Below are 26,651 nucleotides of genomic sequence, written 5' to 3'. Positions count from 1 at the left end.
CGCCCCCCGGGCGGCACGCTGCGCGGTGACGTCAATCGCCCCTGTGCCTGTGCGGAGGAGACCCCGCGGTGAGCTGCCAACGCCCGGCGGAGCGTCCGAGGTGAGAGCGGGGGGGGAGGGGGGCGGAGACGGCACCGGGACCCCCGGCCGAGCACCGGGACCCCCGCCCGGCGCCGATCCCCGCCCGGCGCCGATCCCCGCCCGGCACCCACCGACAGAGCCCCGGCCTTCACCTCGCTCGGAGCGCCCGCTGTGCGGGAGCCGCCCTGCGGGCCCGCTGTGCGTGCGGGGCCTCCCGGCTGCCGGCGGGCGCTCCCTTTGTGGGGCTGCTCTGTTGAGACGGAGGGCATGGCCGCCGCTTCTCCTCGCCGGCCTTCTCCCCTTGGCGGGCGGCGGGCGGGCTGGAGCCTCGGAGCGGCGCAGGAAGCGTTCCCGCGGCCATGGCGGGGCCCGGCCGCACTTCCTTGGCCCTGCCCGTGCCGGCCCCGCCCTGCCCGTCCCGGCCCGGCCGGGGCTCTCCGCGCCTGGTGCAGCCCGGCTGTGCCCGGGGCCGTGCGGGGAGCCCCGAGGGGCTGCGGGCTGGGCCGGCTGTGCCGTGCTGTGCCGTGCCGTGCCGTGCCACAGGAGCCCCGAGCCGCAGCGGGGTGCGGGCACGGCGAGGCTGAGCTCCAGCTGTGTGCCCTGCACAGACAGCGCTCTGTCCAGGGGTCGCACACTCCTCTGGGCATCTGCCTGGCGAGCTGCAAGGCTCTGGGTTACCCTGAGCTGTCCCACTGCTCTCCTTACTGCGGGATGCCACCCGCTGCAGCTGGGGCAGGAGCTGGCACTGTTCGAGGCTTGGTGTTGACATGTGTTTCTCATTCTCCTTAGAAATATCATAAAAATGTGTGTACTGCAGCAGCATAACACCTGTCTGTGTTTTAAAGCTCTGTGTTAGTGATCTGGACTTGTGTATCTGTCAGTAGAAAGAACTTGCAGCTGGTGACAGCAGCAGGAGACAGTTGCAGAGCCAGGTAGATGTGAGTGTAACAGCCAGGATTGGAAACCTGTGCTTAACAAAGAGTGGTCAGGATTTCTGGTGTCCTTTCTCTGCAGCCGGAGCTCCCTTCTTGACAACAGCATGAGGAAGACAAGCTGTGGCAAGGAGGCCATGTTAGATGGCAACTGGGTGATCAGAAGTGGCTTGGTCTGGCCATCTGTGATTGTCTTTGTCTCATATTCATCTGTGCTTCCCTCCCAGGGAAGGAGCTGTGGGCTCTTCCAAGTATTGAATTGCAGTGCCCCAAACACTTTTTTTTTGTTTTGTTTTTTGAAAGTGGCATTTAAAATCTGGATTAAGTTATTTGTGTTGCTGATTGGGATAACTCAGTAAAGCATTACAGCTTCTCTTTTTCAGTAAGAAAGTAATATTTAGCTGGCTGTATGCAGGGGAAGCTGTTGTAAACTTCCCTTCTCTTGTGAACTTCTGCTTTGTAAACTCTTTTTGTCAGGTGTAAGGTTCTGAGGAATATAGTATGGGCAAGTGTATATTTGAGTCAGGTCTTAGACATGCATGTCAAGTTCAAATCAGTATACTGCTGACTGTGAAAGTGGTTTGGTGTTTGAACTGTTCTTATTTATGCTTCAGTAACTAAAAAAAAAAGGATTTCTAAGTCTTGGCAAGGAATAAAAAATTACTGTGGTGCAAGATAAAACATGTTTTCACTTTGGTAACATATCCTAGGCAGAAATTTTAATCACTGGATTTGCATACTTTGAACTTGGTTATTCATGACCTGCAACTGATGCTCTGAATTCATTAAGTGCTCTGCTTTAGGTTTGTTTGTTTGCCTGGAACTGATGGCCGGCCTGGGGAGTTCATAATGGTTTTACTGTTCAAATAGAAAAGCTCTGGAAGCTCTAGAGTGTGAAGTACCTAAAATGGAAACTGTAATTCTGCTAGAAACCAACAGTAAACAGAAATGGAGCCTGTGTGAAACTCTCGGTGATTTCTCTTGTGAGTGTGCAGTGGGGTTTGCTTGCTGTGAGCCGTGTGTGAGCTGATGGAAAGTGCAGCATGAAGCTGGCTACCAGTCCTGATGTAAAGTTTCCTTTTGGTTAAAATGCAGCTGTAGCACTAAAGTAATTTTCCAAGTCTGATGAGCACAGATAGCTGGAGCTTTCAATGAAAACCTTCTCAGCAGCTCTCCTTACCCTGGTGGGTTGGTGGTTGGAGACTTGGACAATAAACAAACATGCAGTACCAGAGCTTGAAGTAATGTGTGTACATGGTGCAGGTGAGGTGTGTGTAATCTGCTTGATGCCCCTGTGAGTGCTCACAGCCTTTGAAAGTTGTCTGTGGGCTTGTGTGTTTTATCCTGCTCACTCCTCTGCCTGCCCACTGCTGAGCTTTCCTGCTGTCCTCTGACTCCATCATGAATTTATGATATGAGATTTTAGAGCAGGAGACAGGAGGAGTTGTAGGGGATGTAGTTATCCTTGCCCTTTAGGAAAAGTTTCTTTCCTGAGGAAAGAATGACATATTTTTAGAAGATGAAGGTGCTGTCAAATCAAATGAAAGTGAAATTGGTTTCTGGTGCTTCAGGTAGCAAGAAGCTATCTTTAATCACTTAGTCTTCTTCCTTGGCTCCTTTCACTCTCTGACATCAAAATTATTTGGAAGCACCCTATTTTCAGTAGTTGATATATGACAAATAAATCAACTTATTGTCCAGATAAGCTTTTATGCAAAGTTTCAAAAAATTTAAAGTACCTTTACATTTCTGCAGCCTGTCACCATTTGATTTGCTGGCTTCCTCCAAACCCTACACTTTACACTTCATTGTGGTTTTACACCACACAAGCTAAGGGTGTATCCATCAGCAAGGACTGCCATGAGGAATGGTAGGTAAAGAAAGCCCTTTCTCCAGCTTCTGCAAGGCTGAAGCTTGGCACAAAAGTTCTCCCTCCCTGAGGATGTGTGGCCTCACCAACACAGTGGTCAGCTGCCCCTTGCAGGTGTGGATGTCAACACCTGAGGTGAGTGACAGGAATGGCATTGAGGCAGGCAATTCCCAGCTTCTGGTGGGGGATCTTTAGGTTGTTTTTGAGTGGACAGACTGGGTTTGTTTACCTGGCCCTGGGCGTGCAGAAAACTGCAAACAGTGAGAGCAAGAGGCAGAGTTTGTGTAATTCATCTTTGTAATCTTCCCTTGGAGTTTCAGATAATGACTCTGATCTAAAGAAGTGTAAAACTTCACAATATTAATAGGACTATTTTCAGTAGAGCAGCTGTTCTTTCATTGAGATGTGTTGATTTTTCTTCTAAACAACTGGTATTTTATAAAGAGAAAACAAAATTTGCTTTCATTTTCAGAAGTTTTTAAAAGCTTTTTTTCTGTTTTGAGCTCTTGTGCTGCCAGTTCACGCCATTACTTTAGAGTGTTGTAGTATAATTCCTGCTGGGAGAGTTGGTCCATGCACTGTTTTCTTGTCTCAGAATACCAATACAGAACTTTTTAAATAAAGTAACATGGGGGCTTCCTTGGGGCCTTTGGAGAGGGTGTGTAGGTACTGGCTCATTTTTGCCAAGTTGTCCATGCCTATGATCAGATTGTGTGGGATCAGATTGTGTTTTTCAGCATAGACCAAACTGTGGCAGGTGAAGGTTTTCACCAGGCTGATGTGATGTTAGAGCAAGCCTTGGCTGCTGTGGATTGGGACTGGTAGAGACCCTGGGGGAGCTGCAGAGCATTGCTGTGGCATGTGGTGCTAGACTCACAGCAGTAGCTGAGGCTGCCAGAATTGTCTTGCTTTGGAACAAGCTGGCTTGAATTGCTCAGCTCTCCTCGAGTTGAAGGATGCTGTGCTGTGTTTCTGGCCAATGATGAGTGTTCTGTTTGGGGAAATAATGACAAAAATGCTCCTGCAGCTTTGGATGCAGGTCAGGAAGGGCTGTGCCACTCCATGAGCTGGATGTGTGTACCAAAGAGCTGCTGGGGAACAGCTGAATGCAGAGGGGCTTGTGTGGGGCCTGGATCTGGCACATCAGTGTGTTTGAGCAGTTCTTTGAGTTCAGTGGTCCTTCAGCCTTTAGTGCATGTGAAGTGCTGCTGAGTCTTCCATGTCTTGGAGTGCTGTCACTTCTTCATGAGCCTCTTGTGCATCTGCCAGTGGCTGAGTAAGTGCCAGGTGCCCAGCAGGCTCTTGGTGCTCAGGAAGGGGCTGCTGGGGCTCATCTTGGGCTGGGCAAACTGGGGTGGTTCCAGCTGCTCTGGTTCCTTCTGCTGGGTAGGTGATTGAAGGGCAGCTCCCCTGCTGCTGTCAGTGTTGGTGAGCCTTCCAGCTACTTTATGTTAACAGTGATCCAGGATAGCTCACTATCTGGGAAAAGTTGTTTGTGCAGTGTTTTTTAACCAAGCTTTATCTTTGGAGTCTTCAAACAGCATGTTGGTATACAGCCTGAGCTATTCTCCCTGAGCACAGCACACTTCCTGGGAACTTTGTGGTTGTGTGGATGGAGCACCTGGAGCTGTCCTGTTCCCTGAGCATAACAGGAGGGACAGGATCTGCTGCAGGGTGCTTCTCAGGGAGAAAAAACATACCTCAAAATAGAGGAGATTCTGCCAATGTCTTTTCTACCACTGAATGTAGCTGATCACAGGAAAATGGGGAGAACCATCAAAATAGAAGAGCTTCTGCCACTGTCTTTTTTAACACTGTTGAATGTAACTGGCCACAGGAAAATGGGGAGAACCATCAGGGCCATGTGAGTCTTAGTTGGATACTGTGTCCAAATAAGAGTGTAGGTGCAGACTGTACTTTTTAATATTATCAGTGTACAACTAAGCTAGTGAAAATAGGGGTCTCTAAGTGGGAGTAAAATATTGAACAGGGTTTTGTTGCATGGTTGAGGAAAACAACCTCCTGTAGAGTATCAAAGTGAAGAGTAATAAGATTAAATTAAAATGCCTTTGACAGAAAAGGACTTAATGTAATGCCTACACACTTCCAGTGCTTAGTCTGGGGCGGGTTCTTTCAGTGTTGATGCTACTTTTCACAGTGTAACCTTAACCAGAGTGATAATGGGAAAGTTGTCACTTTTTTCTGTGGAGTTGGTGTTGAGGTTAAGGTGGTTGGTTGGAACCTTGAAGTGGGATAGTGGGCAGTGCATGTAGTAAAACAGGTGTAGGCACAACTGCACCACAGAGTAACTGGTGTGGCAGCAAAGCCTGCCAAGTCACACTGTCTGACTGGTCAGCTTTCTGCTTTTCAATTTAGGGCTGAAATGGATGATATGTTTTTCCCCCTTCTTTTTTTTGCAAAACTTGGAATGTGTGTTGTGGTGCTGCTGGTAGTTTGGGCTCAGGTTATTCCCCTACCCAGCTGTCTTCACTTCCTGTCTTGTACCAGGTGGTTGTGAGGAGTCTCTAGGAAGATGTGCAAAGTAAGTCTCAAATCTTAGATAATTAGAAGAAGAAAATTGCATTAAGTGTAGAAAATATCAGTTGACCTCAAACAGTGGGGTCTGTTCCAACTCAGCATGTTCTATTCTATGGTAGCTCTGTGATAGCTGCATTTTGAGAAGACCTCTCTTACTGCTTCTTTGGCAGTTCATGGTAACCTGACCAGAAATGGGAGCTTCAAACCTGCAGAGATGTTGGAATATACAGGCTCTGTGGAGTGCAGATTAAGGGATGCTCAAGGACCTCAGACACATGCTTTATCTCCCAACAGGGATTCCCATAATGATAGCAAACTTTGTGGGCTTCAAGAACAACAGGGAGCCTATGAGCTAAATCAGGGCTGTCATGGCATTGATCCAGCTCTGCTGGTGATGGTGATCCTGTGGCTCTTCCCACTGCTTGTTTTTGTGTGCTTACCCACAAGTTCTCATGCTGACATCCAACACCAGGTTGAGACTGTTGGTGTGAGTAGGCGTGTGGGATGGAGTACAGCAGTATCCTCTGCTGCTGTTGGTCTCTTCAACCTCAGGTAAGGACCCAGACACTGCAGATCCAAGTTCTTACCTGAATTCTTGTGTTTATCTTGACACAGATTCTAGTGCAACTGAACTTTTGTGGCTCTGTCTCATAATTAGATGTGCTTATAAGTGAACAGCAGCACTGTTTTTTGGAGACTGAATTGGTACTCTGGAGGGAGAACTGGCAGTATTTAAACAATTGTCTGATCTGTTAGGGATGGTTAACCCCAACACTGCTTAAAGCAGGATATGTTTTTCAAGCTCCTGAACTGATGGAGTACAAGATTGTGTCTCAAGTCTGTCCCGTGTGCTTTTGCAGGTTTTAGCTTGGACTTCATGATTTTCCTTCCTCTAGGGGAGTGGAGCTCCAGTGTTGTACTGATTTGTAGTTAAACAGCCAGTTTAAGCCTCACCTAAGAAACTAAAGACCCAGGCCACAAGCTTGATTCAGAACCACTGGGAGCAAGGGTGTGTACAGAGCTTAAGTGTCTGCAGCAGCCTAAGCTGTGGGCAGGATGGACAGTTGAGCTTGGGCACCAGATGATTTAAAACCTAGTATATCCTTTTACATGTCATTTACCACCTTACTAGCATGGAAGTGGCAGATGTGTTTAGTTCTGGGGTAAGATCTTCCTGAAGAAGATGATTCCTAGCAGGCTGGAAGGTGGGCTTTGAGCTGGAGGATTTTCATAGTGTCTGTAGATGGTTGCTGCAGGTGTGCAGAGGAGAATTCTGGTGATAGTACTCTTGAAAACAGTTTTGCCTTCTGTGCCAGTTCATCCTTCTGGAGTTTAGTTCTTAATCAGAGAGTGGCTTCTGTTTGTGTTTTGCATCACAGGTTTGTGGCTGTACCAAGAGGCTGAAGGCAAGGACCTTGAAATGGATTGGATTAATTTGGGAAGAAGTTATAAAGTACAAAGGGAGACTATTTAGAACTGTGTGGATTTATAGGGTATGAAGTGAAAGGACTGTGGAAGGGCAAAAGTCATACCAGAGATCATGAGTAAAAAATGCTGTGAATATTGTTCCTCTCAGTGTGGACTTCTGAGTGCTTTGAGTTGGATGAATAAACCATTAACTATGAAATGACATTGAATGGGGGGAAAAAAAAGATCTTAGTTTTCAGAAATGGCTGTTTATTTTCTTGGACTGTGAAGCAGGTGCCTGAACAGGATCTGGAAGCTGTGATGGACTGGTGAAGGTTCAGTGTGTGAGCTGATGGTGGATCCCAGAGAACACCACAAATTGATTTTTGGTTGGCAGTACCTTGCAGTGAGCTGCTCCTAGTGATGAAATGGCAGCAGTTTCAGTCCTGGCTGAGAGAGGAAGTGGTGCTGCTGAGGCAGGAAGCGAGTTCAGGACATGCAGACAGAGCTGACAGCACAGTTTCCTTTTGCTGGGAGAATGTACACATTTTAACCTGAAAACAAACTTCAGTAGCTTAAAAGTTAGAGAAATTTTAATGAGCTTGAAGGTTTGTGGTTTCTCCTTCAGATTGCACTTACAGCAAGGTGAGATTGTGCAGATTCTTAACTCTGGCTGTAGTAGGGAGCACTGATTGTGTACAAAATCCCACAAAATTTAACTTAATTCACCAGTTAGTAATGCACATAGGTACTGGAACAGATTGCAGCTACTCTTAATTTACAGAAAGTTTGTGAAAATGAAGAGCTCCTGTAGTGCCACCATTTTTCATGTGTTTGCCTTGCCTTTAGGATGGGAAAATCAGGCTTGAACAGGAGCTTTGGAATGGTCTGGCTTGTGCTTAGTCAGTGGGAACCTGCCCTAGGTGCTGTGGATTTCTTCAGCCTCTTGTGATCAGTCAGTGCTTAGCAGACCTGTGTGACCAAAGTGCATCACTCCAGAATTTCCTTTGCACCAGGAAGGATTACTGAACTCCACAATGTCCCACTGCAGACTTTAGTCCCTTGTTTGTTGTGTTACTCGCATCTCTGTTAACACTTTTGGAATTAATCCTAAATGCAGATCAGCTATCTTCCACAAAAGTGTAATTGAACTTTAAAACAAAATCTCTAAAATGGGCCTATGAATTTGACAGTTTACATGGCTGTGTTTTCCACAGTTTCCAGATGCCAGATCCCAATTCTCTAGGACAATGTTGAGTTCTCTGTAATCCTGCTGTTGTGATCACGTGCTGAGCAGGTTAAAATCCAGCAAATACTTCAAGTATCATTAGGTTATATGTGCTTTACTGAATTGCTGAAGTTTTTGGTTGCACTACAGAGAGGCTTGAGAGATCAAATCAGTGCAATGCTTTTTTTTTTTTTTTTTTTTTTTTTCTTGGTAATTTTAATTTATATTTTTAAGAACTCTTCGGAACTCCTTGAACAGAACTAAGTCCTATTGACCTGCATTGCATTCCCAGTCTTTATCAGCACTCCTGTCTGGGCTTGGCCAGATGGCTCACAATTACATGGCTCAAAATCCACTCACTGCACTCAGGCTGGGATGACTTCAGTGCTTTCCAGTCTGTTTCAATTCCCTCAGATATTTAAAACTGCTTGGAGTGCTCTCTCTGCTGGTGTTGTACATACAGACTTCCTTTTATTAGGTGGGGGGAAGCAAGCCCAAAGCCTCTGTAACTTCTTTGTTTCTATTTCCCTTGTCGTTGCACTCTGGGGATGAGTTATTCTGTGGTTAATCTCAAATTGGATTAAATTACTTTTAAACCACAAGTCAATAATGTATTTATCCTTAAAGCTATTCCTATGGAAGAGGAGGTCCCAGGATAGTGAATCTAAGCTCCTTAGAAACGGGCTTGTTTTCAGCTGTGACTTCTTAGAAGTGCAAAACATGAAGTGGCTCATCCAGCTAATCTAGAAAGTCCACTAATCCAAGGAAAATAATTTATTCAACAGCTCCACTTTGCCACTGCTAAGACTTTTGCTGAACACTTTAAATCTGTTTAAAACTTATACCATCTTATTTCAGTATTTAAACATAAAATTATACATCCATTAAAAAAAAAGTGGGGGTCTCACTCTACCCAAGAGATGTGCTCAAGTTTGTTTTGTTCCTTTTAATGTGTAATCTTGAAGTGTCCAATTGTGGCAGGAGGAACCACAATTGAACAGCTTGTGTGAGAGCAGTGGTGCTTGCTTGTTTCATAGAGAACTTCCTGTGGTCCAGTTCAGTTGTTTTCATGGTAAATGCTGTTAGTTTTTGTGTTTTAGAAAGGAAGAAAAAACAGCAAAAAAAAGAAAACTGCTCTACCCAGGCACACCTGAACATGCCATTCAGATTCTGCTTTAGGCTCCAGAGCAAGGCTTTGGGTTATTTGCTCTCTTTTGTTCCCACTGCCAGAAAAATGAAAGGATCAGGTCACTGGTAGAAAAAGGCAGTGCTGTGTGTGAGTTGATTTGCACCATGCCAGTGCTTCCCTTCAGAAGGGAACTGGAGGTGCAGAGGGAATGAGCAGTGCTCTTGATTTGCAGTGCTGGTGTTCTCTGGGAGAGAAGCTGTGTGGAGAGGTTGGATAGCTCAGTACCAGAGTGGGAGCTGGGTGCAAGGTGTGTGTGTGCAGCTGGTGCTGTGTCAGCTCCAGTCTCTGACCTGAGCCCTTGCCAGAGAACAGCAGCTTCTGTCCCAGTGCCAGCCTGGGGACTTGGCTGTGGCCAAGGACAGGGAAGAAGTGAAGGTTTGCAGCCACTCTGTGACCTGAGATGCTTTCTAGTACTGTGGCTTGCTTGGTGCTCTCTGAAGTAATGAGCTTTAAAGAGTAATAAACCCATGTTTTTGATTTTAAAAAGGTGTATGTGAGTTTTTCTGGTAATACACAACATAGAGAGTCATGGATTGGTGCATTGCAGTGAGCACAGGGAATGCTTCAGAGCCAGGATTTTATCTCTAGTGTGCTTTCTGGACAGGCTGTCTGAAGCAGATGCTCCAAATGACAGGTAAACAAGGAAATGGAAATAATTGGGGAAGTGGGTGGAAGAGGGAGGAAGAACAGGAAGGGAGGGATTACAGCATGGAGGAGTTCTGGTGTGCTCAGGGGAGTGCTGGGGGGAAAGAGTGCTTCCCTAAGGTTGACTGAGAGGGATGTTCCTCCACTTGTGCCAGCCCTGGGGTGGGCAGGGACAGCTTGCAGCAGGGGTTTCAGGGGCTGGCTGGGCAGTGTAACAAATTCGACTGGAAACTGGAAAAAACATATGAGAGGTGGCTAGGAAACCCAGTGTGATTTGTTTTGTACTTCATTTACTAACTCTGAGAGGAATTCCTGGAGGCAGCAGCTTACCTGCACTGAGCAGGGGGAGAGCTGAAGGCTTTGGGCTTTGCCCATCCCAAAAGGCAGTGGTAGAATTGTCCTGGCCATATGAGCAGGGCATACCTGGTGACTGTGGCTGGGGTTAGCTGGAATGCACTTGGGTTTGTTTGCTCTGAGTTTTGGAGTGTTTTCCTTTTGATACCACCTTAATGAGTGGCTCATCCTTCTGCACCTTTGCTCTGAGTATGAAAACTTTGAGCTGTGCTGTTCCGCTGATTGCTGTTTTTTTTATTTTTGTTCTGAACTGGTACTTTCTCTGGGATCAGTCAGTGCTGACAGCATGGCAAGGCAGAACTGTGGGAGCACTTTGCAGCTGAGGCAATATTGAATGATAGTACTTGGATATAAACAGTTCAACTGGCCTGAACACAGAAGATGCCTTTTGAAATGTAAATAGTTGCTTTGTCCTTTTGAGTAAATATATGTTTACTTCAGGGCCAAATTGCAGAGCTTTTTGTTGCATTAATGAAGGGGCTGTTGATACTTCTGCACAGTGCATCCTGCTGGATGTCTGCTGGGAAATTGAGATCTGCATAAATCAATAGGTTCTATTGATATTGAGATCAGCACCAAGTAGAGGACTGGTGGCAACACCTGATGCATGCACACATCATTCATTGTCTCTGTGCTTGCTGAAAGAAGATTTATAGATGAGGATGGCAGTGTGAGTGCTTGTGTACCAGGTGCTGCTCTGAAAATCTTTGCTGCCATTTCCTGACACTGCTTGTGCTTTAGTCTGGGTCTTGTGGAATGGTGGTGACTAGTGTTCCCCTACTAGTACTGCTCCTAGGAATTTTTGAGGATGTTTATTATGAAGGTAGCTGTTTTTCTTGGAGTCTTAGAGCATCCCTGCAGTATCTGAAGAAGAGCTGGGGGTGGTATGTTTTGTTTGAATCCCTAGAGATTTCCTTTCCTTGCAGGCATGATGGTGTGATATACAGTATCAAGTCATGCTGCTGGCTGGGACTGAAGCCTCAAAAATCTGGATTTGCACTGTACTTTATTTACATTACTGTAAGAAATGAAATCCCCAGGAAGTGACCAAATGCATAGTTTAGGAGGGGTTGATTTGGATTTTTTAATGCAGTTACCCAGACCTGAGAGCCATGTCAGCATCATTGCTGTTCCTGTGATGGCAAATTTGCTGCTTGCCACACCCCCTGCCCCCCATCAGGACTTTACAAAGACTTTGCAGCAAGTCTTTGTTAGATTTCACAGATCTATGTGAAGGCATGACCAGAGGCCTGGTACACCTCTAATTAAAATAATACACAAATGAAGGACAGCTGTGCTACACTGGAAATAGCCAGGAAGTGTTTGGAGGAGGTATTGGTGATATGTACTGGTTTAGTTCACGTACTAAAGTTTTTGCTGAGGCACTGTGGGAGTAGCTGGGTGCATTTGGATTTTGTGATGTCTGAAGAATAATCCCCTTGGGATCTGAATGCTCTGCTGAACTCTCAGTGCTGTTAACACTTCACTGTGGGCATAAAGATATGTGTTAACTAGCAACTTTAACCAAAAAATTGTAAAACGATGCTTAGGTCTTAAAAAAGACAGGGAAAGAAGAAAATAATATTTTTTTTCTGTCTGTACATGTATATTTTTATTCCATAAACACTGCTGGTGTGTCTCATGCTGAGCTGCTCTCCAGAGGGAGCTCTCTGGGAGACAGGTGTGTTCCTGAGCAGCTCTCAAGACCAGAGTTTACACTTGCAACTTTCAGTGCATCTGAGGCTGGATGCTGCCATGGATAAAATACTGAGGTTGGAGAAGTCCAAAGATGTTTTTGCCCACCTCTAGGTAACCAGGCAAAAATTCTTTGGGTTATGAATGTGAGCAGCTTTGTGTGTGTGGTGGAGGAAAATGATCCACCAGCTTATTTAGGAACATCATGTTTTCATATCTCACATGTGCTGGTTTGGGCTCCCGTGAAAGGGGATGTGCATGGCTGTCTAGTGCATATGGGAAACATCTAAATATATCTTTTTTTTTCTTCTAGGTTCTCTTTGGAGTTGATATTCTATTAGATTTCAGCTATGCAGACGATCAAGTGTGTAGTAGTGGGTGATGGTGCTGTTGGTAAAACCTGTCTCTTAATTTCTTATACAACAAATAAATTCCCATCGGAATACGTACCAACGGTAAGTGTGGGAATGCCTCTGCTTGTTCTTGGGCCATGCTGGGGTGGGGTAGCTTGAGTTCCCTTTCCAGATAACCTTGATGGCATGTTCTTACAGCCTCCTTTCCTCTTGGAGACTAATACAGCATGAAAAAGTATTTATTTTTTACACAGTCTGATGCCCTGCTGCTGCTTTCCAGATCATCTGCAGTGCTGGGCAGTTCCCCTGTAGCTGGTCAGTTCTTGCTACTTGACAGCTCTGCAGAATTTGTGTTTTCTTTGTGGATGGGTTCTGTGAGATAAGCAGTGTGAACAATTGCAGACCACTGGAGAGCAAGCAGTAGGAACACCTGCTCTCCCAGTTCTGCTCTCACTTCCTGCTTCATCTTTGTTTTTAGGGAGTGTTTCATGTTGCTAGAGCAGTCAGTGATCACAGTTAGTATTTTCTGAGGCTCATTTTTCTTTTGCAACTCTGAAAGATCCAGAGGTGTAGTGAATTATGGAGGGTGGCTGGTCAGCTTCAGCTAAGTATGAAGAATGTGTTTAGATGCAGTCACATTGTTTTTGTACTTCCAAATGTATGTATAGTCCCTAACTATGTTGAAGTAACCTTTTCGAGTTTCACAGGCTTAGCTTTCTGAAATGCTGAATCCCCTGACTTATCCAAAGTTCAAGTTGATTTTTCTGTTAGAAAATTGCTTTTCTGCTTAATACTGCATATGCAAGATAAGTGTACTGCCACTGAGGTGGGTCAGTTTTTAGTGAGGTTGCTGCAAGAGACTGACAGCTGGATGCTCTTCTTACTAATTTCCTCTGTTATGGGCCTGAAAAGACCATCTTCTATTAATATACAAGTTGAAGAGTTTATCTATGTATCCCAAACAAATTTGAACCTGGAAGTGCATCACAAAGAACATCTGCCAGTGAAATAACATTCTCTCTGTTAAAAAGTAACTCAGAAGAGCAGGTACCTCTCTGACGTGCCAGATGTATGTTTTGAAAGCCTTCAAGTTTATCTTCTGTCCTGCATACAGTAGTACTGACTGTAAATAAATCTCTACTAACAAGGAATGTGGGAAATTTGCCAAAAAGTTAGTTGCCAGTGAAGTGTGTTCAAGGTGTGCTAAGGCTTCTTTATAGAGCCTTTTAAATCTGCTTCATGTTTCCAAAATGTTACTTACTGCTGAACTTCATGGCTCCAGGAACTTGCTGTTCTGAAGATAATGAGGGAATGAGTATTATCATTCCTAACTGTGTGAATAGCCTAGAGGCATGTTTCAGACTCTGGAAACTGGCACATAACCTCTGATATTCCAGTTCATGCTTCTAGTAATAAATGGACAGAGAAATAGAAGGAATACTGGTGTGCCTGGCCACAGTGTGGATGGAGACCTCTCCATTTCAGACTGATAGATAGTTCTGCACTTTGTGTTTTGCAGTCCTTTCTCTTCTTGGAGGAAATTTCCCAGTGCAAGATGGGTTTCATGGTGGTACTGCCCATGATTTGTTACCTGTGTGTTCTTGATGTTGTTGCCATTCTCAAAAATCAAGGCAGTGAGGGACAGATCTTCAGAAAGGCACTGGCAGTGTTTGGGCTGTGACAGCTCAAGTGTGAGTCCTGTGCCATGAGAGCTCATGCCAGCTGCTGCAATGGGCTGTCTGGCATTGGCAGGAACTGAAACTTCTTTGGGCTCTGGTTTTTAGCTATTTTGGCACAACTGAGGATGAAGTGGTCTGTGAATTGTGCAATGAGACTCTGGTTGCCTGGTCTGTGAAGGCCAGCCTTGTAACCCTGACCTTCTTAGGGCCACACATTTCAATAGAAGCTGAACCTTAAAAATATTGAAATGTAAAAATCCCATTCTGCAGATAGGGAGCTTTAAAAACAAACAAAAAAAAAAAGATGAGAAAGGAGACATGCTAATTGCCCTACAAGGGTAGCTGAACAAAAATGAGGCAATATTGCTGGGGGATTGAGTTGCTGACCATCTTCTGCCATGTGCAAGGGCAAATGCTCCGATCTTCATCATTCTGGTTCCTTGTTCTGCTCCGAGGAACAGAGAAGCCCTCACCCTGATCCTGTCTTTTGGGGTCCTGAAGTAGTGCAGTCACAGCACATTGAATGTGCCCTGTGAAAAGCTTTCCACCCTCCCTCAGTCTCAAGGTGTGATTTGGAGCTGGGCACTTTCTCATGTGTTTAGCAAGGCAAACCCAGTGCAGTGTGTGATGGATTTGCCTGCAGGTTGTGGGGACAAGTGGTGAAATCTCTTGCAGTGCTTTAAAATCTGGAATGTGCCAATTCAAAATAGTGTCAGAAGTGGATTTCTGCTTCTGGATGATGTTCTGGGGACATGTACTGTGCAGTGGCCACAGTTGCTTTCTCAGTCATTTTAAGCTGGGAAAAGTTGAAAAAATTAGGATAGTGTCAGGTCTGTCTTTAACCATGGCTGTCAGGTGGGAAGAACACATCTGACCTCTTGGGAGTACAGCTTTGAAATGCATCTCACTGCTCTTACCTCAAATTTATTTATTTTCCCCGAGGACCTAAGCTCTTACTATATTAACAACAAATGCATGTGACTGCTTTTTTTGCACATCCCACTCTGCTCACTTGCATGAAAAGCCTTTGTGGTGGCTGCTGACCTCTTTCCTCTTGGGGTTTACTTCAGCTGTGAGAGCTGCTCAGGCTGCAGTTCTGTGAGGAAGCAGAACTTCCCCATCATCATTCAGAGATCCTGGCTGGCTCCAAGTGACCATGCAGCAGCTTGCAGGGACAGGTGGTGGGTTTGGGTTTGTTTGCCAAAGGCAATTTTTGCAGCACTGTCTGTTGTGGTTCTGAAGATAACATGATTATTGGAATGAAGGATGCTGACCTCAGACAGGGCTCTGCTGATGGGTAGGTGGGTGTTGGAGGTGAGCTTTTGGGTAGCTCCTTATGCTCAGTTGTTCTGTTAACCACTTAGTGGGAGAGACACTGGTTAGTGCTGGTTTTAATCTGTGCAATGTCCTGGAGGGCAGTACCATTGTGCCAGGTGCTGTAGCAGAGGAAATAGAACTTGGTGTCTGGAGCCAGACTGTCCTTTTAGATTTAATTTGACCACAGACTAATTTTTACCAGATACTACTTCCTTCAAAGATGGAGGATAAATCCTTCTTGAAAGGATGGACTCTATTACAGAGTTCCCTAGATATTCAGAAATTCAGACTTGAGAGGATTTGGGTACTGTGAGATGCAGCCCCATCACTGTGTGCCCTTGAAGGGCAGGGCTGACATTCTGTCCTTGTGGGGTTGTGTTTACTGTGTCACCCTAAGGCTAAAGTTTGGAATTTCTGTGGCAGTGTGGGAAACCTCCTTGCAGTAACAGGCAAACACTGTTGTAGGTGTTTTGCCCAGTGGTTTTTACCATGTGTTATTCAGTGGTGTACCTCATGCTTTTGCTTTAGTGTGTAATGGAGTGCCCCTATTCCATATGGAATTGTTCTGGTAATGGTATTAGTGGTAACAGCACTGTAAGCCTGATGGTTCTGTTTTCCTGTAAAGGTATCTCTTGCTCAAATCAGAGGTGCTCTGGCAAGGTGGGTAGGATGATGGTTGGAGAGATGGCTTATTCATGTCTCTTTTCCTGACAGGTTTTTGATAACTATGCTGTAACAGTGATGATTGGAGGAGAGCCTTACACCCTTGGCCTCTTTGATACTGCAGGTGAGAAACCAAGTGTTTGTGTCATTGTACTTGAACAAGACTAATCTGAGGTGATGTTGAACATGAAGACATATAATTGTGTTTTTTTGTTGTTGTTGAGATTTTTTTAATAGAAATGGAAAATGTCTCTCTATTCTGTTAAGTCAGAGTGACTAATATTAACCTCTTAAATGTGTGTATGTCTCTGCATCCTCAATGTGGATGAAGTCAGGTGTAGATTTCATAAACGCTCTCACTGTGTGCTTTTAAAAATTAAAAATCTGCTGGCCTCTTGTTTAAGCTGCATTTCAGTTTTAGACTGGAGAAATGCAGTGATGAAACAGCTAAACATTGCTTTGCATGTGGGAAAAGTTATCTGGAAAGGATACAAAATCAGCTGCTGGATACCCAGTCCCTACTGCCTAATACTGAAGTGATGTGGCAGCAACTGGTATTGTGAACTCTTCTTCAAAAGAGCCCTTTAGAGAGCTTAGTTCATAAGCTTTCATCTAAAATTGCCTGATATAATTTAGTCTGACTGTTTCCAGCTGTGTTCTTGCACGCATCATTAGCAGCTGAGTTGATTAATGAAACAATCTTAGGCTTCCAGTTAAACCCTATAGCTGTTAAAGAAACTTTGCTCTTTGACCATCTGGTCACACTTCACCACCTGAGCTGGGGCTGAAGCCTGTTCATGGCAGCAGCTCCAGTGACCCAGTGGGGCCTTGCTTGGTTCTCAGTGTGCACCACACTCCTTACTGCCTCAGCCCCAGGTTTCCTATGGATGTCTCAGGCATCCAGATCCTTAAAATTTAATGGTGGTGCAAAACCAAAATAACAGCTTGAGCTAGTGCCTCTGGGAAGAGACCCTGAACAAAGCAAACTGTGGGGTTTTATATCCTTCACAGCCTGTGTTTGAAAGTTTGGGGGCTTCCAGCTGAGGCTTGGCTCCTGCTGGATCTCTGAATGTCCATCAGCTGCCTGTGCCACAGGTCCTTGGGCCCTTTGTTGTGCAAAGGGCCAGTGCCAGCTCACCTGGGGCTCCCAGACACCCAGAGCCCAACCTGCAGCTGGCACTGCATCTGTACCCTGAGCTGTCTGTGCTGAATGTGTTCTTCACCATGGCCTCACTTAGCTCTCCATGTTCTCCTCCCAAATGGGATTCATGTTCCCATTATTCCAAGCTCACTAGTTCTTGGATAAGGAGTTAGGTGGAAAAGAGGGACTCCTTCCTGACACATGTGTCATGTGTGATCTTGGTGGTCCTACAGCAGTTGTGGCATTTCGTGGTCCCTGTGTGGGGAGTTGTGTTGGGTCCTTCTCTGCCTGTTTTCCAGCTGAGGGTTCACACCTCTGAGCAGTGTTGTGTGTATAATTACACACATTCATGTATTATCAACGTGAGCAGTGATGCAGCTAGTAATTTTGAGAAGTTACCAAATGACTTTAATGCATGTAGGTGACTTTGTGCACTTGTGAATGTAATGGCTTTCTTTCCAGAGCTGGACTGCTGAGGGGAAAGTATTTGTTCTTAATGGTTGCCTGCTTTTTCTGTATAGCAACCAGCACAGGTGACAGAATTCAGCCATGCATGAAACCCCTTTTGCCAGTTCTCAGGTTAAAACCCAAGTCTTTGTACTTGGAAGACAGACTTTTGGACTAGTCTGTTAATCACAACAAGGTATTTTAGATTTGGATTAAATGCTGGGAAGAAATTCTTCACTGTGAGGGTGGGGAGGCCCTGGCAGAGGTTGCCCAGAGAAGCTGTGGCTGCCCCATCCCTGGAAGTGTCCAAGGCCAGGTTGGCCAGGGTTTGGAGCAGTTTGAGATAGTGGAAGGTGTCCCTTGTAGGTGTCTGTCCTGTTTGATGAACGAGACAGATTGAATTAGTTAGAATCTGAGATTTTAAAGAAGTGTTTCAGATTTGGTTGCCAGTAAGTGCAGCAGCTTCAGTGCTGAATTGGCTTTCTGAAAGCCAGATTGGGCAGGAGGAGGTTTAAGAATGAGATTGGACAGAGTCAGGCTGGAGGAACAGTGCTGAGGGTGCCTTGCAGAGACTGTCCCCATAGGGACTAAGGGGAAGAGGCTGCCTTCTTCCCAAACACAGGGACTTTGGTGAGGTTTTAGGGGAGTACTGCTGGGTGGCCTGTCACAGTCATGTGTACCAGCAACATTCTCCTCCTCATGCCTGGGGACACTTCACTGAGTGCTCACACTGTAAGTCAGAACATTCTTGTGAATAAAACCAATTTTTTCTCCCCTCCAAAGAGCGGTGTTTTATTTATAAGGTAATGAAATTTGATGGGATGATACTTGAAATTAATGGACTAGGTGCAGAGGACCTCATCTGTAACTAGATCCACATTCTGCATCTTTCCTTTATAAATGAAGAGAGTGTTATGCAATCTGAGGGTGTTTGATCTCAAAATGCATTGGAGACTTCCCAGCTTTCCTGTGACTTTCAACAACTCACTGTTATGTAGCAACTGAATGAATTCTGGATTTGAAACATAGATTTTTCAAATGTTTGAGTTCACTGTATGCTTGACTCTTTGCTTAAGAGTTAGGATTAATCACAGCACTGTTATTGTGATGAAATGTGTGTTCTGACTCCCTGTAAAGGGCAGGGTTTTGTTGTCTGGGTCTAATACAGTGTTAATTTCCTCCCTTCTAGGTCAGGAAGACTATGATAGATTACGACCCCTCAGCTATCCACAGACAGATGTATTTCTGGTCTGTTTTTCAGTGGTTTCTCCTTCTTCATTTGAAAATGTGAAAGAAAAGGTTGGTTGAACTCTGCTTGAAAAGGGAGCTGCTGAAGTATGTCAGCAGTTATCTTAGGTGGTTAGTAACAAATGCTGTCTCTTCTGTCTTTAGTGGGTACCTGAAATTACTCACCACTGTCCAAAGACTCCTTTCCTGCTTGTTGGGACCCAGATTGATTTAAGAGATGATCCCTCAACAATTGAGAAACTTGCCAAGAACAAGCAGAAGCCCATAACTCCAGAGACTGCTGAAAAACTGGCCCGGGACCTGAAGGCTGTAAAATACGTGGAGTGCTCTGCACTTACGCAGGTAAGGGTTGGTCTTTGACCATTTTTGCTTGCTTTTATTCTGCACTTTTTTCAGTTCCAGGGAAAAACAGCTCAATGTGGATGTGATAGGGGTGTAAGCTGTGCTTCTGCTATTTACACTGTAGCTTTCTCTTTGTCATGTTGTTCTAAGGCACAGAGAGTTGGCAGTGGTACAAAGAAAATCAGCCTGTGTGGATTAGGGCTGTGTAAAGGGGTGATGGAGGAGGATGTGCTTACAGTGTTTGCTTCTGTGCTGGAGAAAAATAACTGTTGAAAACTTAGAAGGTACATTATGGACATTAATAATTGGGTTGGGACACAGAGTGCATCTCACTGCTGAAACAAGCAGACAAAGGGAAAAAAGAACCTCTCATTAAAGTTACTGCTGCTACTTTCAAGATCGGAAACCTTCATAGTTGAGAGCTGCCTTCTCTTCCTGTGCAGCTGGTGGTGAGCAGTTTCCTGTGTTCTTCCTTCAGATAGAAGTTCTGTTGAAACAGAAAATAACAGTTAAATAATTCTTTAAGACAGTTCTTACATCATGTTTATAACTTGTGGATGTGAGTCAAAAGGCAGCTAAAGTAGCTGACTTGACAGCAAGAAACTCAATGATGTTTTCCCTTTCAGTTAGAGTGCGAGCCATTTTCTGGCTAGCTGACCTGTTGCCTTGACTTTGGATGCTCTGGGAACTTAATCCTAGGTTCTTACTCTTGTAGAATTGACTATAACTCTTTTAACAACTTCCTTAATGCTGGTCTGTAAAGAATTTGTTCCTCTCTGATGTACATGGAACCAGGGCTGTACAGCATCAAGCCCCTCACCCTTTCCAGTTACGTTGTGCATTCATCTCCTTGAGCACAAAACTTTACTACCAAACTTCACAAAGCCTGAAGTTCTACTTGCCTTCCCCCTTTTGCCCAGACTGCATGTTGACTCTTGCATTTCAAATCCTCAGACTTTTTTTGTAACAAAGATTTTCCTGGGTGTTTTCTGTGAAGGAAGTGGCTTTGTGGAGTTGTGCAGGACACTGGCACTGGAGGTGCTGTGGTGAGGCATGTTGCTGTTCATCCTGGGAATCCCTGATCAGAAGGTGGTCTTGGCCATGCTTCCTAACTGCCCACAGGCAAGCTGAGGGCTGTTTATGCTTGAGCTGTAGTTTTTCTTGGATCTGTTCAGCCCCAAAATACTGTTTTAGATGGTGTCTGGCACAGCCTGAATGCTGCTGCTAACTAGGCTGTAGAACCTGCTAGTGGGGTAAATACCTGCCAGGGCCTTTGTCCTGTATTGCTCTCTGAGACCCTTCCTCTGTAGCTTTGGACTTGAGCTTTTGTCTGCTCAAATTGCATGGAATCACTTAGAATTACCAAAACAAGAGTTGATATGACAAAAAATGTTGGTGTTTATCCATTGTTTCTATTTCCAGATAGACTAATCTATATCTGTTGCAGTGAACAACTTCATGCACTTGGAAGCTCAGCCTGAATTTTCTTCCAGAGCATTAGTGCTTGTATAGCAAGTGATGATTTTAGGAGTCAGGAGTGACATGGGGGGAGGATTCAGAACCTTCTCACCTGGACAGCTAGTCGGTTTGCATCTACTCCATTCTTCTCTGTTTGTTGTTGACTCACAAAACACTTTTTTCCTGGGTCTTTCACCAGTAGCTGGTGATCAGGAGTGTAGATGATCTGGGAAGGGTTGTGTGGAGCTCCTGCAGTGATCTCACTGGCAGCTTGCTGAACACAGAAGGCAGCTGCTTCCCTGACCAGGAGGGTTGTTTTTACCTGCAGGGCAATGCTATAGTAACTGATTTTAGTTGTAGTGAGACCCAGCTGGGCATTCACTCTCTCTTTGCCTTGGATGCCCTCTCTGCATTCACCTCAGCAGTCCAGGGTGGTTTTTTTTAATTCCCAAATAATTTACAAATTACTGTGACTCCACAGTAGCAAATACCCAGAATCACTGGCATTATTTGTGCTGGGATTATTTATTTTTGTACTATGTGAATCATGAGGGCTGAGTTCCTGAATTTTTTCTGTAAAGACAGAGTATCTTCTCCCCAAGTTGGGATGACTGCTTTATTAGAGAGCCAGTTCTATCCCCCTTTCCTCAGGCTGTGGAATCCTTTTTGTGATAAAGGCATTTTCAATGTCTGTCTCCAACCTTTCACTACAAAATAGGGCCCAGTGCCACTGTGACAATAAATAAGGCTTTGCTGTTCGGAAAGGGTGACTGACAGAATGCAGCTACAGTGGTTGTTACTTCTGTTACTCTTGGGTACAAGTGTCTGAACTTTCTGAAGCTCAGTCCTAGTACCTAACACCAGAGAGAATGCTGAATTTGGTTTCTTTTTCCTCCTGATGGTGAGTTGCCAGCTTTGACACGGATTTATAAAGTGCCTTAAGTGTCTGTAAACAGAGAGAGTAAAGCCTGACCTCAGCCTGTTCCCAGTGTAACACAAAAATCATGATTTTGGTATTGAACACAGTTACACTTCATGTTGTTCCTCTTGGTCATCCAGGCTTTTAACCCTGATCCATTTTCACAACAGTTTTGTCCCAGTCCTTTTTTTTAATCCTCTTCCTCTTTTTGCTAGGTCCTTCAAAATAAATCCCAAATTCTGCACTCCTGAACAAATGTCTCCCAGGCAATACAAAAATAAGAGGAGTCCCTGAATAGGGGAATTTAAGCAAAATTGTTTTCTTGACTCTTGTCCTGCCTGGGTTCTTAATCTAACAGTATGTAATTGATTTTATGCTACAACCTTATTCTCACAGAGAAAGGAAATCTAATTACTATTTAGACTTCAGAGGCATTGTTTATCTGAAATCTTTAGCTCTTTTGTGGAGTTAAAGAAAAAGAAAATTGCTGGGGAGGATGTACAGAATGCACATTGCAGTTTCCTTAAACTGTTGTTCTTTCAAGTATAATCTTGCATGTAGTGTGATGGCCTTAAATGCTTCCAGATGGCACTGCCATAGAGGTCTCCCATGTAAGTGTTTCAGTAAAATAAGATTAAAGACCTTCTAAAAGGGATATATCCAGTATAACCTGTAAGGGAGAAACCAGAATGATCTTAAAAGAAATCTAAGTTTTGCACAGGCTGCAGTTGTTTACAGGATGTAATTGAAGCTTTTCTGTTTGCCTTCAGCTGTCATAAAGCAGTTCTCCTGAATTTTTGAAGGGTGCACTCATGACAGTAAATTTAGGCGAGTCCAGTTAGCCTAAAGTGAGCCAGGTTTCACTTCTGGTGTGGTGTGTAAGTCGGCAGAGCTGGGTGGGAGTGGTAACGCCCTGCACTGTTCCTGTTGTGCTTCCAGCATACTCCGTGCTCCGGTGTAACCCCTGCAGAGTCCTGCAGCTCTGTCACTGCTTGTCTGCCCTTGGATCCCAGTGGTTGCACTCCTAACGCTGTTCCTGTCTTTCTGTGGTTACACTTGCTTTGGCAACTAGACTGAATAACTGAAATGCACCATTTCCATGCTGGCTCCCAGTGTCAGAGTAGCACTGGTAAGGTATTGCATCACTTCTAAGGACTGAGAGTTAGTGACTGCCAGTGATGATGGCTTACCAGGGTGGTCCTGCTTCCATCCCAGCCTGTGTGTTCCCAGCCATTTGGAGACTTCAGTTATTCAGGGGCTGAATTCACAAAGCAGAGGAGTTGTTTGGAGCCTTTGCTGCCACCCGGGGAGTTGGGTTGAGTAGTCTGTGCATCCGAGGTGTTCACTAACCCACAGTGGGTGATGACAAAAGGTTTAACTGACCTTTTGGGTCCCTGTGGTGGGGCAAGCTGCTGTGTGCTTGATTTATTCCCCTGTAAACTCCCTCAATGTAGTACAGCAGTGGAGTGGAAACCATCACCCTTTGTGTGGCCCCACCCCCGTGTTCTTGCCGTGTTTGTGCCTCTGCCCCTCTGAGTGTTGATTTTGTCCAATTTGGCCCGTCACATGTTCTGTCTGTCTCTGTCATTGACTTCTGGGTAATCTTAATGAGATTTTCTCCTGGGATCTACTTTGTTTTATTGCAAAGTAAATCTGTTTACTGCCTCTGTGAATTCAGCCTGCTCCTGAATGCTCTTTGTATCTGCTTGTTTTTCTCTAATCCTCTAACCTGGCTGCTGTTTTTTCTCCTCCCCTCTGTCTTGTAGAGAGGTCTGAAGAATGTGTTTGATGAGGCTATCCTAGCTGCCCTCGAGCCTCCGGAAACTCAGCCCAAAAGGAAGTGCTGTATATTCTAAACTTTCTTCTTCCCCTCTTGCTGCTGCTTCCTCTGTCCCACTACTGTAGAAACCTGGTTAAAAATGAATCAAACCACCTTGATTGAAAGCTGTTGTGCCTGCTTGCCATCTTAGAGCAACCTCTGTATTAGCTCTTGGACTGAAAACAGTACTTGAGATCTTTAGTAAAACATTGTGACTGTGGAACGTGAACTGGACTCGCTTAACTCCCTGCTGCTTGGGTTGCCAGGTGTGGCTAGCTTTATAATTCAGGCTGTTGGGGGAAAGGATTTGGTTACATCGTTATTTAAAGAACGACCAAAAAAAAAAAAAAAGAGATGATGTTTGATCTTCCTGAATCCAACTGGAAGAAACAATTCGTGTGTTTTCCATTTCTACTTGTGGCTCTTAACTGTATTTGCATGACAAAAGTACCTGAACTGGTGATCTGCAAACGATGCTGTAATGTGAAGGGTTTTCTGGTTCTCCTGTGTGCAGTGAGATGTTTTCTGTTGCTGTTGCTTTGGCTGTCTGTGCTATAGTGGAGTATCTGTCGGTCCTTGGGGGGAAGGAAATATTGATGTACTTGCTACTGCTTTATGAACTGTTAAAATTCTTGCTTTCACTAACATGGTAGAGCTCTTAATTTCAATAATAGATCCTTAAAGCCTGTTACTGTAAGATGTAAAGCTGCTGCTTACTATCGTATTTCTGATTTTTATTGTTTTAAGGAAAAAAATATCAATTGTAGCTTGTCTTTAAATTTTGAAATTAAAAATTGCAGTTGTTTGTATAAATGACTGATGAAGCTTTATTCAAGTTGCATTTCCTGGCTCCAGTTTAATCCTTAACAGAGTGTATGGTACCCCTCTGTACTTCTACCAGCTTGACTTCTCTGCTACCGTGGCAGCTTCTGGGCTCTGCCTGGCTGCTTCTAACCCTGGGGTGTTTGGGGCTGGATGCCCAACCAGAGCATGTGCTGGACCAGGTTATCATTGCATGCTTGCCTTGTCTCTCCTCCACTGACACAGGCGTGTGTGTTGTCCCAGGCGTGCTCCAGGTTGAACTCTTCCATCTGCAGCACTTTCTACTTTAGCATGTCAAATATGTGAGTAGCCAGTTACTCATAAAAGTTGCCTTAAGGAAATTACTTTGGTGTGTGTGTTTTTGCTACTTGTGAAGTCCACTGGTCTGCTCTCTGAGGATTAGTGTTCTTGTTCTGAAAATGAGATGCTGTGCTCAGAAGCTGCTGAGAGCAGTGGTAAGGAGGCTTTGGGGATGGCACATCTCCATGTGTCCTTGGAGGGGTGTGGCTGCCACTTGGCTTTCTGGGGGTTTTGTTTGTGTGAAAACTCAAAAATCAGACTGGCCCTTTCTCTCTTTGCCCCTTTTCAGAAAGGCCTAAAGAATGTATTTGACGAAGCGATATTGGCTGCCCTGGAGCCCCCGGAGCCGAAGAAGACTCGCAGGTGTGTGCTGCTATGAACGTCCCTCCTCAGCCCCTTCTGCAAAGCTGGTGTTTGATGTCATACTAAAAGCAATGTTAAAATCAAACTAAAGATACAAATTTTAAAATTTGTTTTTGCAATAATGACAAATGCCCTGCACTCCCATCTCCCCCACACGATCCCTGTGTGAGATGAGAATGTTAGTGTTTATTCCCCAGTGCCCTCTCAATTCAGTTAAACTAGTTAATTTTGAGTAATTATGTATTATCAAAAGACACTGATCATTACTAGTTTTTTATTTTGTTTATTGTTTCTAATTTTTTTTTTGTTTAACATTCAAGGCATACTCAATGACTTTTTCTGTAATAGACTAATTTTAGGCTGTTTAACTGAAGTCCTGCGCCTTACGCTGGTGTGGCAAGACTTGGTTCTGGTTTCTAAACCTTGTAGGGCTGTTCTGCAGCCAGCCAGCAGCCTGGGTATGAGCAGACTTTAGTCAGGAAAGCAAAAAGTCCCAAGCTGGTGCTCCTCTAAGAAAGATTGTAGAAAATACATCTTCTCTGAAGTTGCCTTGTATCTTTTTCCCCTGGCTTTTTAACTGTGCAGGTCATAAATTTATACCCCATCCTCTAAGTTACGAAGCCTTAGGAAGAGGAGAATTTTTTTTTTCTGGATGCACCATCAGACTTGAAACTAACTTGCTGGTCTCTTCTTTAATCTTTGCCATCATAATCTTTTGGCTCATGTTGAAGAACTAACTGCACCTTTGGAAACACGCCTAGCTGGGTCAGTTGGCTTTTAATGAATCTGCTTTCTGCCAGTCCTTAATTATTAGAGAAGTGCATACAGTGACCAGCACGTACACTGCTGCTTGGACACCCTGAAGGGACCTGGGATATGCTACAATGGGTTTTTGAGCTGGTTCTGATGGTGCATCTCTTGCTGGATGCTTTGGCATCCTTCAGGGAGGGGTGGAAAGATAAACCTGTGCCAGTTGGAAGGAAGTGCAGGGAGAAGCTTCTGGTGTTTGGTGTGACACCATATTGGGACCAGTTGAGGGAATCCCTTTTTCTCATGAGTGACCTTGAACCTGTAAGAGGGGCTCCAGCCCCTAAGGATCATGTACAGTGTCTACACAGACCATCTGTGGTATCGTGAGGATTTTACCAAAAATGTATTTTGGTTTGCAAATTCAAAAAATTTTAAGACTTAGGGAATCTTCTCCATCTTCCAAAATTTCAATTTCTTGTAGACCCATTAGTGTTGAACCAATGCTTTTTCATGTCTAAGTTCTTTGTATATGCATTCTTTTCAGATGTATTAAAGTATCTTCACAAGCCTGCCTGAGGGTAGTTATTTCCTTTGCCTTTCTCCTGAGTGTGAAGGACTTGTAAATATGGCTTTTATCCCTTGTGAGTCCCCATCTCCTCCTTGTGAGCTAGCTTGGGTCTTTCCTTAATGTCTAATCCTTGTCAGTCTGCTTCTCGCCTCAGTCTTGTCAAAATTGCTCTAATCTTTGATGCAACCTCTTTGCTGTCAGACCCCTATGAAGAGAGGGTTTGGTAGTTCTTAACAAAAGAAATACTCAGTGTGCATGCTCCTAAATAGTAAAAGCTGGCTTTTGGGGCTTATTGGGCTCCTGCACCTCTTCTGTCAGAAGTTTCCTGTTGTTCCCTGCTCATGGGCAGATAGCAGAAAGCCTAAGGGGACAAATGACATACCTATCCCAAACTGCACACACTTCATCACACCTTTTTGTTCATGCTCCAGAAGAATAGTGAATTCTTACACTGTTGATAATAACTTGTATTTATTATTAAAATAAGTTAGAAAGAACCTCCCTTTTCTTTTAAGAAGTTAAT

The 26,651-nt window shown here is 44.6% G+C and overlaps 1 protein-coding gene across 2 annotated transcripts; it reads left to right on the top strand.

Moving 5' to 3' along the window:
- On the top strand, positions 1–26,131 carry CDC42 (cell division cycle 42). 2 transcript variants are annotated; one of them, XM_033079322.2, is made up of 6 exons: positions 1–100; positions 12,253–12,394; positions 16,003–16,075; positions 18,729–18,838; positions 18,932–19,129; positions 24,737–26,131. In XM_033079322.2, the coding sequence occupies exons 2-6, from the start codon at positions 12,290–12,292 to the stop codon at positions 24,824–24,826; spliced, it is 576 nt and encodes a 191-aa protein (XP_032935213.1). In that variant the 5' UTR covers positions 1–100; positions 12,253–12,289; the 3' UTR covers positions 24,827–26,131. The 2 variants fall into 2 exon arrangements, with proteins under 2 accessions (XP_032935213.1, XP_032935212.1); XM_033079321.2 differs by lacking the exon at positions 24,737–26,131 and adding an exon at positions 23,273–24,155.
- The last annotated feature ends 520 nt before the right edge of the window (positions 26,132–26,651 follow it).

The sequence above is a fragment of the Catharus ustulatus genome, chromosome 24 (genome assembly GCF_009819885.2).
Source record: "Catharus ustulatus isolate bCatUst1 chromosome 24, bCatUst1.pri.v2, whole genome shotgun sequence".
NCBI lineage: Eukaryota > Metazoa > Chordata > Aves > Passeriformes > Turdidae > Catharus > Catharus ustulatus.
Note: the sequence above shows the minus strand (reverse complement) of the source record. Positions and strands in the feature narration are given on the sequence as shown.

Coding starts and splice junctions, on each gene's coding strand:
- CDC42 (XM_033079322.2), top strand. CDS start 12,290: ATGCAGACGATCAAGTGTGTAGTAGTGGGTGATGGTGCTGTTGGTAAA. Junction 16,076..18,728: donor TGGCCTCTTTGATACTGCAG/GTGAGAAACCAA, acceptor CCTCCCTTCTAG/GTCAGGAAGACTATGATAGA. Junction 19,130..24,736: donor AGTGCTCTGCACTTACGCAG/GTAAGGGTTGGT, acceptor GCCCCTTTTCAG/AAAGGCCTAAAGAATGTATT.